This window comes from Puntigrus tetrazona, unplaced genomic scaffold, assembly GCF_018831695.1.
Source record: "Puntigrus tetrazona isolate hp1 unplaced genomic scaffold, ASM1883169v1 S000000373, whole genome shotgun sequence".
NCBI classification, from domain to species: Eukaryota; Metazoa; Chordata; class Actinopteri; order Cypriniformes; family Cyprinidae; genus Puntigrus; species Puntigrus tetrazona.
In genome coordinates this window covers 733,696-747,500 of record NW_025048028.1, presented here as the reverse complement: position 1 = coordinate 747,500, position 13,805 = coordinate 733,696, and the positions used below count along the sequence as shown (strand labels likewise).

Genomic DNA, 13,805 nt, shown 5'->3' with positions numbered 1-13,805 from the left:
TTTCATTTGACTAACAATGTCATTAAAATCTACATACATTTCATATGACATATAAACTCATAATTGGTCACTCACTGTTGATTTCGATTTATCAGAGGTTATATTTAGCCTTTTCTTTTTTATTTAATTATTAAATATTTCATGTAGAGATAAAAATATTTTTACAATAGATGCACTGCTTAAATGTGCAAGTCTAGGTTTCAAAAAGATCCTGTAAATCAGCAAAAAAAAAATATATATATATATATATATATATATATATATATATATATATATATATATATATATATATATATATATATATATAATAAATAAATAAATAAATATATATTTGGGCTTAGATAAAGGCTGTCAATAAACAAATAAAATGAGAACTTGCTGGACTGCGGGTCGTAGCGTGATAAAGGTTATTTTTTTTCTCCATTTTAAACAAGCTCCTGTCCCCCACCGCCCCCTGTTAGCTACCCCTACATCCCTGAGTTAGCACCCAGCATGCAGGGCATTTACCTGGGAAACGCGAGAACAGAGAAAACCTCTTAAGCGAAAGGCGGCGCGGACGAGGCGACACCACAGAAGGAGAGAGAGGGGGGGTGACAGCTGAGGAGGAGGGAAGAGCCAGAGCAGAGCAGAGAAGAGACAGAGAAGCTCTTTAAACATCCTGCCCAGAGCAGCTCCCTCATGATGAGAGGCTACGGGAACATCGCATTTCCTTTCAAGGGGTAATGCTATTCTACTAACCTTGCCTTTGAAAGCAAAACACATTCTGGTGACGTTAAACGCACGTTTCACACAAAACTTGCCATTATTGCTCCAAACCCGTAAGACTTTCTTTCTCGGAGCCTAAAACGTAGATATTTTACAGAATGTCCAAGCTGTTCTTTTCCCCATGCAAACTAAAGGATTCACTGAAAAGCTGTGAATTCAGCATCTCAACATTGTCAGCATTTTTATTGAATCACAGTAATACGATTTTTCTCACACTTTAATTGTAATATTTGCATCCTCTTTACAATTCGAAAGCATTACGATGTAGTGTAATTCTATACTTCAGCTCTTCTGGACGGAAGTAATAATTTGAGAAAAAATAATCATTATTCATTATTCGACGATAAATTCTCAGCAGTAGCTCTCGAATCGAAACCTGCCAAGTTTGAAGTCAACAACATCAAATATTGTTGGTTTATTTACATGCAGCTAATTACGTCAATCAATCAGTATTACTTAATGAAACAATATTCAATTATCCAATGGAAAATTCTCCGTTGTAGCTCTCAAATCTCATTTACACATGCAAACATTCATTAATTTGGTCAAAAACGTAGCACTTTGTTGGTTCATGTTTGGCTAGTTGCATGCAAATTTTTATTTGGGATTTTTTAGATAACGATAAGTAAACTATACTTCAGTGAGTTTGTTTTATACTGATATCTTGGCTCGTTTAGGCCCGTTAAATAAAAACACTATTGCCAGCAGGACAGAAAGTCCCTGTCTTCATGAGAGACTGAATCATTCATTCAAAACAGTCCATTCATTTAGACATTAAGCAAGCGGCCATCTTCAAGAAGAACTAAACACTGCAGTGTTGCTCTGAGACACAAACATTAATGATTTGGTTCATAACTTTTTCATTGAGCTGTTGTTTTTTTCAGCTGTTAAGAAAACAACATATAGCTATATTTTTATTTTGCTAACTTGAATTACAGGCATATTTTAATTGTTTTCTAATAGGCTTTTGGATTTTCAAGATGTGTTTTTTTGGGCAAAGTGAATGAAGTACTCGATAATGTCAGTTCGCCAAACAACTATTACAATATTATACAGACGATAAACATCGCACATCTCTATTTGGATGTTTTGAACAAACGCAAGCTTTTAACTGGCTTCAGAAAACTCAGAATATACAGACCTATTGCGTTTTTTAAAAAAAAAAATCCTCATCCATTAGCAACGTGTGGGGAAAAAAAAGCGGCTTGGGCATTCTGCTGAACTTCTCCTCATGCGTTTTAAGGTTGAAAGAAAATACGAGCTTCAGAAGGACATGAGTAAATGCCAGCGGATCGGTCACATGAACCCTCGTCTCTCACGCGGTGTTTCTCAGAGCACACGTAACAGCACATTTAGACGCACGCTAAGCACATAAATGTGACGTCTGGCACACGGATAGACTGCGGCACAGCTGGAGGTGAAGAACACAATCGGACAGCATCGTTACACATAGTGACGCTCAGCCAGCAGATGTCCCTGCAGTCAAAAGTGTCCCGTTCAGTCCCCTACCGGCAGCCCCAGTGTTATGTAACACAGAAGACTGCACTTACAATGACAGATCATGACAAAGTGCGCTGGGAGACTCTAAAAATATATATATATATATATATACATGGCACTGACAAGATCCGTCACTTAAGCTGAGGCTGGGCAGCAAACATATCAAAGGTTGCCGTAAATCAACCCGGTTCAGAAAAAAAGATTCATTCAGAAATCATGCGCGACCATGGAACGCAAAACCAGTCATAAGTATCAATGCTTTGAAATTGAGATTTATACATTATCTGAAAGCTGAATAAATATGTATGCATCGTTGTGTGGTTTGCTGGGGCAAGAAAAATAACTGTCCGAGGTACAATCGCTTGAAAATCTGGAATCCGAGGGTGCAAAAAAATGCTTTAAACCTTTAAAGTTCTTGGCAATGCCTATTTCTAATGAAAAATTAAGTTTTGAATGTATTTATGGTAGGACATTTGCAAAATATCTTCATGGAACATAACCGTTACTTAACATCCTAATAATTTTTGGCATAAATGGAAAAATGTATAACTTTGACCCGTACGATGAATTTTTAGCTATTGCTACAAATACACCCCAGCGGCTTTAGACTGGTTTTGCGATCCAGGGTCAAATATATTAAGAATTCTATCAGCGTTTTCTGTGCCGGTTGCTCTTTTTCCACGATTGTAATGACTGAGAAGTTTTCTTCTCCATAAAAAGCAGTAAATTATACAGAATTGACATTTTTGGGTGCTCTGTCCCTTTAAATTAACTATTTCTTTAGGTGGGAACGTTTTACACGCTTCGATTAAAAAAAAATAAGTGTTAAAAGGCAAGGTAAAATTCTCACCCAGGCATGGTGTGGTCAGCGCCATGACTCCATAATAAGAGAAAGGACCCGTCTCAAACTTCATATTCTCATTTCCGGCCTCAACTTCCACCCGACCCTGAAAAACAGGCACAGTTTAATTAGTTCCATTAGTTACAAAAGTCAACTTTTTGTTGAGTGCATTTCAAATAAATTGGAAACAATCGTGACGACAACAACCTAAATGGGACCCGCTGAACAAATGAAATGAAAATGTAATAAAACCTTTGCGGCTTTGCATGTTGTCTTTCAAGACGCCGAAACCTAACGCCCCTCGAGTTCTTACATAATTGAAGCACATTTTTAAAAACACTCAAAAAACATTTAAGTCAAATGCATCCAATTTCGAAATCTTAACCTGTTTCCTTGAAGAACAAGCATTCGCGTCTCTATAATTAAAGACGAACGACACAAAACCCAACTGAAGCTTCTGCAAGGTGTGTGAGGTCAGTACTTTTAGTAGTTTGAAACCAGTCGTGTGTCACGCCACATTTGAGCGTACGCACAAATTTTCCAATGTCTCAGGCGTCATATTTGCCCCGTTTTCCATCCCAATGGAGAGTCAGCCTTTCCTCTTATTCGTAGAAAGAGGTAACCGGACCTGCGGCGCTCGGATTGCACGACACACGGATCCGGTCACTCTATCTGAGTCTCCTCTGCTCTGGTGTCTATATTCAGGTACACGCTCCAAACACAAACAAAGCCACTTGCTGCTTTCTGCTACGCCAGCAAATCAGAGCCAAATCCACTTTAAACAACACTGTTTTTTGTTTTGTTTTATGAAAGATGCCGCGAAGACGCAACAAACTGATTCAGAATGATTGTTTATAATATTGCAAAACATTTCTATTTTAAATAGATCCTTTTCTTTAAAACAGATGGTTTTAAAGAAAGCAGCAAAACCATTTTCAACCCTGATAACGATACAAAAATAAAAGTAGAACCTTAAAAGTAATACCTACAAATCATCCTTCATAAATTACTAAAACTTGCCAAAAAAGCCAAAACAGCATCATACAACTATCACTAAAATAAAATCTAAAGAATTTATAAAATGTAATAGTATTTAACTTAATTAAAATTGTAATCATTTGTAAAATTATAAATTATTATTTTAATTATTTTGATAATTTTTTTAACCAAATGAATGTATTATCTAATAATTTTATTACTTAATTAGAAGTATATGAAATTATATAAACAATTTAAATATCAAACAAAACAATGCATTTATTTTTCATTCATTTAATTAAGGTCTTTGCTAGTTAACTAATGATTATGTGAGTTACAGTAAAGTGATATTAACAAATTAAAAACAATCAATTACTAAAACATGCATATTAGTGCTGACAAATGATTAATTGCATACAAAATAAGTTTTGTTTGCATAATATGTGTGTTATATATATATATATATATATATATATATATATATATATATATATATATATATATATATATATATATATATATATATATATATATATATATATATATATACATATATATATATACAGAGTATATTTTTGAAAATATTTACATCTAAAATATGTACGTCTATGTTTAGATTTGTCTATTACATATTAAATATATGAATATATTTATTCAATATGCTGACGATGCTGAAAAAAAAACGTTTTTACTTGTTACATTTTTATTTAAATAAATGTCTAAGAAATTATCAAATAAAGCAAACCATAAAACAAACAAAACAAAACACACCATCAATGTTATTTTGATCATACTGAAAATTCTGAAATAAATGGCACGTTTGAAATAGTTTGGAAACTCATTAAAACAGAGGGAGATTCAATCTGGAAAATTAGCAGATGTAAATGAGCCGCGGGAGTTTGATGGCCAGCGTGACGTAACCCTGACACATGGCGTTTGTGCTCCGTATGACATTGTGCCGCGGGGATGATTACGACGGGGCGATAAACACTCTCACACTGGCGTTCAGAAAGGGTTAACCTTGTCCTGGCTGACCCCTGCCGAGCACACAGCAAATCCAGGATGCGATTTACTGATCCCCGGGGGCCCGAGCGCCACGTCGGCCCCGTGACCTGTCACAGCTCGTTCTACCTTGACCATCTTAAGCCACGTTAAGTAAGCTGCCGCGCGTATATTCAGTTCAGTGTGCAGGAGGTTAAAGGTCACGCTATTGGGCTGATCCCCGTACGAGTTTGAACTCGAGTCAATATCTATATATGTATCATCTGCTTGCTGTAGCGTGGACTCTTTCCATGAATCTCACCCCTGATTGGACCGTTCCGCCAAAACAAGGGCACGGACAGTGCACAGCTTTGATTGGTTGTGTATTCAATTGTGAATGAGTGTGTGTGTGTGTGTGTGTGTTGCTGGCAGAAAGGGGGTGGGATTAGAGCTGCTATGCTCAGGATCCCTTTCTTACGTAAGAGGGATCAATTAGTGAAGGGCAGGCCTGTCCGATGCAGGGCTTCTTCTAGCTAAAGCTCCAGTGAGGTCACAGACGCTCCTGACAGACCCGTCTGTGCAACTCTACACCAGGACATGACAGGCGAGGGGCACCAACGAGCCGCCGGCCTCAAAATACACCACTAAAAAAGCGTGCTAGGGCATTGGTCGGGGGACCAACCGCCTGGCTCCCCGACAAAAATCATGTGGCTCACCCTTTACCAGCAAATAATCCATCTCTAAAAATTAGACATCGCTAAATATAAGCAATTCTTTTTTGGGGGGCCTACATGAGCTGATAAGAGATTTAAAATAATAATACTTTTTTTCCGTACTGACCCACGGTTCAGTTTAAGGGTTAAATCCAACCATCATAGAGCTAAAGTCAAATCAAAATTTAATACATTCATTTTGTCCGCTCACATTGCTGTTATTTAAATTAATTAAATAAATCATTTAAACATCAAACAAAACAATGCATTTATTTTTCATTCATTTAATTAAGGCCTTTGCTAGTTAACTAATGATTATGTGAGTTGCTGTAAAGTGATATTAACAAATGAAAAACAATCAATTAATAAACATGCGTATTAGTGCTGACAAGTGATCAATTGCACAGCACACGATACGCAGTTTAAGGGTTAAATTCAACCATCATAGAGTTAAAGTCAAATCCAAATTTACTAGGTTTATTTTGTCCGCTCACATTGCTGTTTTTGTGGTGAACAATTCATCCGTGCAACTCATCGTTTGCTTTCGCCGTCTTTAAACCAAATCTGAAAAAGCTCCTCCCCTCTCAAACGACGAGTCTTCTCTGGTGACATCAGTTTGACGGCTTGGGCATGGATGCGACATCCTTAGCCACGCCCCTTAAACTGTCAGTGTCCATTTCTGACTGAAACGTGTAGAAAAAAACAAGCGATGCCCTCGGTTTTCCACATTCAACATTCTGTTTCTCTCTGAAGTATATCACAATCATAGACTGTAAAAAGCATAGACGTAGTGCCCGTGACGTCACCCATACGTTTTGTAGAGCATTTTGTGCAATCCACCTGTCACTCCCTCAATCATGCAGAACTTTAAGGCTTAATATAATATAAATTAACGATTCATAAAAAAATTTCACCCCCCCCCAGTTGTCACGAGGGGCAAAATTAGCTAAATATACTAAACTAAAACACTACTGTATTGTATATAAGTTATATAACTATAAATTATATATAACTATATAACTGTATGCGTGTTCTATAGCCTATACATAGTATTAAGATCAATTACTTAAGAAGTAACTGTAATTAAATTACTGAACAAATTAAGAGCAATCGGTAACACTTTATTTATTTATTGGCTTATTAGCATGCATACTACTTGAATACTTCAACCAAGAGTCATCTACAAAAAGAGACCAAACTTAAGGATGTGCTCCAAACCATTCAAGATTTATGTGAGCTGGAAAATTTTATCATGAGCGAAAAGTAGTAGTAAATGCAACATGTAATGTAGTACAATAAAAAAAATTATTTCACAAAAAAACGCCATTTAACCAACCTAAAACACTAGAAAACTTACTAGAAGGCTGCCAAGGTATTGCTATGTGGTGATGGCCTTCTAGGTTGCTGAGCTAGTTCTAGTTATTGGCAACAACTTAACAACTACATAGCAACGCCCTGGTAACCGCCCACAACGTCCTGCATCATCGTGGTAGAGAGTTCTGCACAGGAAAGCACCACTCATGTTTTCTTCAGAAAAATCTGCTCTATTTTTAGACACATCTAATCCTCTGCTGAAAATTCTGACAGGCTCGAGAGAGATATTTGTGGACGGTTGTACAACTGACATCCCTGGAGCAATGTCACGGGGGAGCGAGTCCCCGGCGCAAGGTCAAATGGTGAGGGGTTACGTGGCACACAACGGGTGAATCACATGGCAGCAGCCCTGGGGAACCGGCAACCTCTCTGACCTTTTCTCCTTCTCTCAAATCTCTCTAAAAACACTCCCGAATGCACTAAAGTGGTATCAGACAGTTCATTATTAAAAAAGGTCTTGTCATTAACACGAGACATGTTTGTTCGGGTCACCACTAGGATGCCAAGGAGTTTTAAATGGTTGCCAAGGTGTTACTATGCAGTTGCGAGGATTTTTCTGGGATTGCTAAACGGCTCTGATTAAAAGGGTCCATCATCTTTGGATGGTTAAGCTAATTTCTGTGTTTTAAGTTGTATAAACCGGCATTACATGATTAATTAGCTTTATGAACAAATAATTTATTAACACAAATTTATGAAAAAAAATGATTTCAGATAAAGGTCTAAGGTATACCGCACTATTCAAAAGGTTTTTTGATTTTATGTGTTGTTTTTTTTAAATAGGTTTCTTATGCTCATCAGTGCTGCATTTATTTGGTAACAATTAGAATAGAAACAGTCATAAACGGTATCATTACAATTAATTACAATAACTATTTTCTATTTAAATATTCTTTTAAACTGTAATTTATTTCTGTGCTTTGAAGTTGAATTTTTTAAAATCATTAATTAGTCTTTAGCGTCAGAAATCATTCTAATATTCAGATTGATCATGAATTTGAAAACTCTTTTTGTTTGGAGCCCGTGACACTTTTTTCATAGTTCTTTGATGAATAGTAAGTTAAAAAAGTACAAGATTTAATTGAAACAAAAATAATTAATTATGCTAAAAATTCAGCATTGCCACTACAGGAATAAATGATAAAAACCCATTATGTTTTTTTATAATTTATATTAAAAACAATCCTACTTTTAAAGGGTGGTGTTGCTTCTGTTTTTCTCACATGACATGGAAAATCATAAACCTGATCACTTAGAGAAAGTATGAAGGTAATAGTGATGTTTGCCTTAGCAAGCACGATTAACACGTGACTTATTATTACGGGAATTTGCGCACTTTCTATTTTAGCACTTTTACTGGTAGCTGAATGCATTTTCAAACCAACCTAAATATTTAATAACACACACGCGGGGGAGTTGTGTGGATGTTTGCGGGCGTTCGGATTCTTCCAGCCGAGTTCTCCACCGATCGGTTTTACTCACCTGAAGGATGAGGACGAAGAAGTCGACAGGTTTTCCGCGCTGATATAAATAGTGCTGTTGCGAGCGCTTGTCGTTCTCGTTGAACTTGATCTCTTGAATGACATCCGGGTGCTTGAGGATTCGCAGCAAGACCTTGTCTGAAATCTGGAGCGGGCTGAAAAGGCTCACCTCTACGGGAAGATGGGACAAGACGGAAAAAAAAAAGCCCCTGTTATTCGCAATAGCTAGTGCTCAAAGGCCGAGGAGGGTGTAATAGACGTAGCAGCTCACCAGTAGCGAGGAAACGATGCGCTGCCAGCATTAGTTGCGGAGATATCTTGACTTTCGATTCCCTCTCGTGTTTGAAAGCAGAAAAGTCCCTCTTGTTCTTGTTGGGATCCACTTTCTTTCTGTTACGGTTGTCAGCTGGAAGGCAAAAAATAAATAACACTAATTAAAAGGGATAGTTCACGCAAAAATGCCATGTAAGGCCTTCACAAATTAGGATATTTTTGATAAAATCCAAGAGCTCTCTTGATACTTGGGTATCAAGGCTCAGAAATATAACAAGCAGATCGTAAAAATAATTCATGTGGCATAATTTTACGAAGCTACGAGAAACTTCATCTGAAAATATTATTTCCAAATATCATTCTCAATATTATAAAATAGCAATTTTAGCAAAATAGCAACACACCACGACTATAACGATAAAGGCGGAGAGAAGCAATATTGTTGGAATCATTTTCAGAATTATTTTTTCCAGCTGATAGAGACATTGACAGCCAATCAGAATCTATTCTGCTTTAACAAGTTTAACTAGAATTTGAAGCGGCAGACGCGATAAACAGATGCTATTGTTCGCTGGTGTAGATGTGAATATCGTTCTATGGTTATATGAATATTGTTATCTATATGTTTATAGTTACCGTTCTTGTTATAAGCGGGGCTTTATGGGTTTGGAACGACTATCCCTTTAAATCACTCAACCTCTGCTCAACTTCGGCATCATAAGTCCAAGTAGATCAATGAAAACCATCGGCACCATTACTCTCAATGATCTACTTAGGCTTATGTTGCTTTTGGGAAAGCCTAGATCAATAAATCGATTGAACTGACTACCAATTGATTGCCCAATATTGGCTATGTCTCATCCCTAGACATGTAGTTGCATTAACAAAGTAAGGAAATCACTAGCATGAACATACTGTAGAGATCAGACTCGTCCAGGATCTCCGATTTGATGATCTCCTCGATGACGTCCTCCAGCGTGACCAGACCCAGAACCTCGTAGAACGGATCTCCTTCGCCCTCATTATTCACCTTCTGAACGATGGCCAGGTGGGATTTACCTGTGGATAGAAAAACCTGAGACACAAATCTCCCACTAAACACGTCGAACACTTGAAAAAAATGGGGAATTGAATAAACCGAGCGCAGTAATTGCAAACTGAGCGGCTGTTTAATAGTTCTTTAACAAAGATTTAGTTCACGCCAGGCCAGGAAACCCACTGAGCGGGTGTACAATAATTCAAAACCATATTGGTATGGAAGCACTGCATGGACATGCATATTAATGAGCTGTATTATCACTGCAGTCTGAAAACTTCATGAATTATTCATCATCTTGTTTTATCCGAGGGGCCGGATCAATCATAACCGTTTAAGCAATACGGGACCATTAGCGCTGCATGTTTAGGCCAGAAGAGAGTCAGATCAGAAGTGCTGCTGAACTTAAGAGGGAAAAGAGCTTAGGAGGGGGAAATGACGGAGATGTCTGGGGATTAGAAAAAGAAAGGAAAAAGGAAAGGATGGAGTAAGTCAGGAGCAGATGACACTTTGATGGTATTTAAAGCGAAAAGGGATTTTGAAAACGCTGCAAAATCAACACTACTTCATAAAAACTATAATAAAACTGTATACTGTACAAAAAATTAATCTGTGCAACACTTAAATCTGCAGCAAAATAAATGGGACTAATACGGAAGTTCTGACAAATACTGACAACCAGTTATTATTTCCTTTTGTCTTATGCTAATGCATGTATTTCCCCAATAAAGCGCTATATAAAGTACTGGTAAAATCAGGCATTTAAACATATTTTCAATTTTGTCCGATTTAGCTTCTAAATAAAAATAACCCAAAACAACACAAAATTTTTTAAATAGGGACAATAAGTAATCTCAAATCGAGGAAATACACAGATTTATGTTCTGAGATCCAGGGATTTATAGTACAAGATCAAGCCCTATTATATGCTACAGAAAGCATCAGACGAGCAGACTGCTTGAGAGAAGAGCTAATATTTTCTCGCTGAGGTACACTCCAGTGTTCCTGAGGGATTGGGATTTAGCAAAACCACCCACATTTGCTTATTTGCATACTCTTAAGCGTATTTACATGCATTCATATCTCAGTGGGGCTCGTTTTAAACAAATATCGAAAACACGTTGGAATGGGATATGGAGAGTTTCTACAAATTTGTCATCTGATGCAATAAAAAGCTATGTCCTGAGCTGGCATTTTGACTATACAGTGCCTGTCACATCGTTTTTGTCCCTCTGTGGCACCTCTGCAGTGCTGCGGTGATTGGGAGATGAAAAATACAGAGGGAGGAACTTCAAACTGTCAATCATTTCAAAACACCGCCCATACAACTCATCATCATCAATCTTCTACTCTGGGGTAAAACTGTATTTTCAAAAGAGCTTATTTATATAATTATTAGAATTAAAGTCAAGTGAAAAAAAAAACATGCATGTGAAAGATTTTTATTATTTTATTCACATTTCAGGCATATGCATGCTTTTTAGATTTAAATGAATATAAATATAGTTTTTATTTTAATTTGTTACATTTTTTATATTGCTTATTTTGATTTCAGTAAACATTTATTTTACAGAATTAACAAAGTTATGAAAATATATCTTTTTTGTGGTTATTTTGCTTTTGTTGCCGATTTTTTAATTTTAGTTTCGGTTTTTGCTAACTATAATAACCCTAAGCACACATTTTAACACGCTCAACACATTGCTAGTCAACTAACAATAAGCTCTATATTTTTAACAGCGTTTACTAACGCCAAATAACTGAGTTAGTTGACTTACTAAAGTAACCAGATACAACGTTTGATACTACAAATGCGTTAAGTTTAATTAAAAAAGTATTAGAAATGCTGCAGAAGTGTTGTCCGTGGTTAGTTCATGTTAACTAGACGCAGTTATCTCATGTTAACAAATAAAAATCTCTTTGCGACGTCTTACCAGCATCTTTAATTGATGAACACGTGCTAATCTGAATATTGAGGAGAACATTTCTGGCTAAATTTCTTTGATGGTTACAGCCCCAAATCTGAGGCTAAAATTTATCATCTCGGTGAGTAATTGTAAAAAAAAGGCCCCCTTAGTGCAAACTCTGCTAGACCGGATGATGGTGTCAATTTTTTATGAGTGTCAGCTGCTTTTGGCAGCATGGGATTCCTCTGCCTTTACTAGACGAGCTTCATATTGATCGTCGGCTGATAAAGGGAGCATATGGTTATTGATTCGGCTCTCAGGGGGAGTCTGGGCACCCATCATAATCAATGGGAGGATGAAACAACTGCACGGAGGCCAAGCCTTTGCTTCCTAAGAGCACAGCCCGTTCTGTTCAAACTTCCAGGATGCACATGAAACGCGCAAGCACTAACCTTTCTTAAACTCCTCCAGCATGGCATCCAGCTTAGTGTCGTGGAAGACGAAATGCACCGGGTGGTTGTAGAACTTGGTGACCGTTTTAAGCGTGGTGCAGTCGTCGGGGTCGACGAAGGCCAGGTCTTTGACGTAAAGGATGTCCACGATGTTGGAGCGCTCGGTGTCGTACACGGGTATCCGCGTGTAGCCGCTTTCCATGATCTCAGACATGGTGTTGAAGTCCAGCACGGCGTCGGTGTGAATCATGAAGCAGTTGCTCAGCGGCGTCATCACATCCTCGACCGTCTTGGTTCGGAGTTCCAGGGCGCCCTGTATGATGTTCAGCTCTTCCTTCACCAGATCGTTGTAGGGCTCGGTGACCTTCAGCATCTCCACCAACTTCTCGCGGTTGTAGACGGTGCCGATTTCCTGCCCGAGAATGTAGTCCAAAAGCTTACTGACGGGGAACGACAAGGGGAAGGTCAGGAGCATGAAAAATTTGGTCAGCACGATAGTGTTGGCGCCCACGGCCAAACCGTGGCGCGAGCAGAGAGCTTGTGGCACGATTTCACCAAATATGACAATGCCGACAGTAGATGCCACCACGGCTCCCAACCCCGAGCCGATCAAATCATCTAGCAGGATGGTCAAAGTGGTGTTGACCAGCACGTTACCCAACAATAAAGAGCAAAGCAGATAGTTGCCCTTGCTCCGAATGGGTTCGATTTTGCGAGCGTACTTCTTTTCCTTATTAGTTCCGCAGCTCTGCACGATGCGAAGCTCCATGGGATCCAACGCCATGAGCCCCAGGTTGAGTCCGCTGAACATGCCAGACAGCACCAGCAAGCCCGAGACCAGGATGATCTGGAGCCAGAGCGGCAGAAGCGATTCTTTCTCCTCTACGACCACCAGCTTCCCGTCATTTTCCCCCAGCTGCACCCACTTGTCTCCCAAGCCCTGCCTGACACACAGGCTGTAGGTCTTTTCTCGTTCGCTCTTACGCAGTGGCTTCACATACACGCTCACCAGACCCGACGTCCCTCTGTTGCTCACGTTCATGTAGGTGCTGACGCTCAGGTCTTTGGTGAAGTCCTCGCAAGTCCTGTTTAACGCGTCGCTGTGCTCGGTACCCACGTCCTCCGCGAACCTGATGTGGGATGCTGCGTCCGGGCTCAGGTGCACCCCGTAAAACCTGAGCAGGACGTTGCTCTTTTCCGTTACCTGGATGAGCCCGTCGTCCGTCGGGCTGCTCGCTTTGTCGCTCCTCTCCAGCCGCATGCCCAGGATCTGACCGCTGGAGCCGGGGCTCGACGTCTCCGTTCGCCCGCCGACAGAGCTCCAGAGGAACACGATGAAAGTTAGAAGACACCCCTGTCCGCTCCGCTCTGTCGCCATGTTTGTTGCGCTCTCTCGGCGAGGCTGGACCTTACGTCACGTCATCGCTGCCACACGCGGACCCGGCCCCCTAATTTGCATAATGCAAAATTGCGCAACGCCCACTTTCAATATAGTGGGAATAAT

At 39.0% G+C, this 13,805-nt stretch overlaps 1 protein-coding gene across 2 annotated transcripts in view; it reads right to left on the bottom strand.

The window, feature by feature from the left end:
• LOC122333723 (metal transporter CNNM4-like) overlaps positions 1-13,716 on the bottom strand; it is a 20,732-nt gene extending 7,016 nt beyond the window's left edge. Inside the window, exons 1-6 of one of the 2 annotated variants that reach the window (XM_043231425.1) lie at positions 12,302-13,716; positions 9,822-9,965; positions 8,905-9,039; positions 8,635-8,804; positions 3,116-3,212; positions 508-597 (exon numbers count right to left, since the gene is read on the bottom strand). In XM_043231425.1, the coding sequence (XP_043087360.1) occupies positions 508-597; positions 3,116-3,212; positions 8,635-8,804; positions 8,905-9,039; positions 9,822-9,965; positions 12,302-13,679 (2,014 nt within the window). In that variant the 5' untranslated portion in view covers positions 13,680-13,716. The remainder of the gene's footprint in view (positions 1-507; positions 598-3,115; positions 3,213-8,634; positions 8,805-8,904; positions 9,040-9,821; positions 9,966-12,301) is intronic. The other variant, XM_043231426.1, reaches the window with a different exon arrangement.
• Positions 13,717-13,805: the final 89 nt, after the last annotated feature.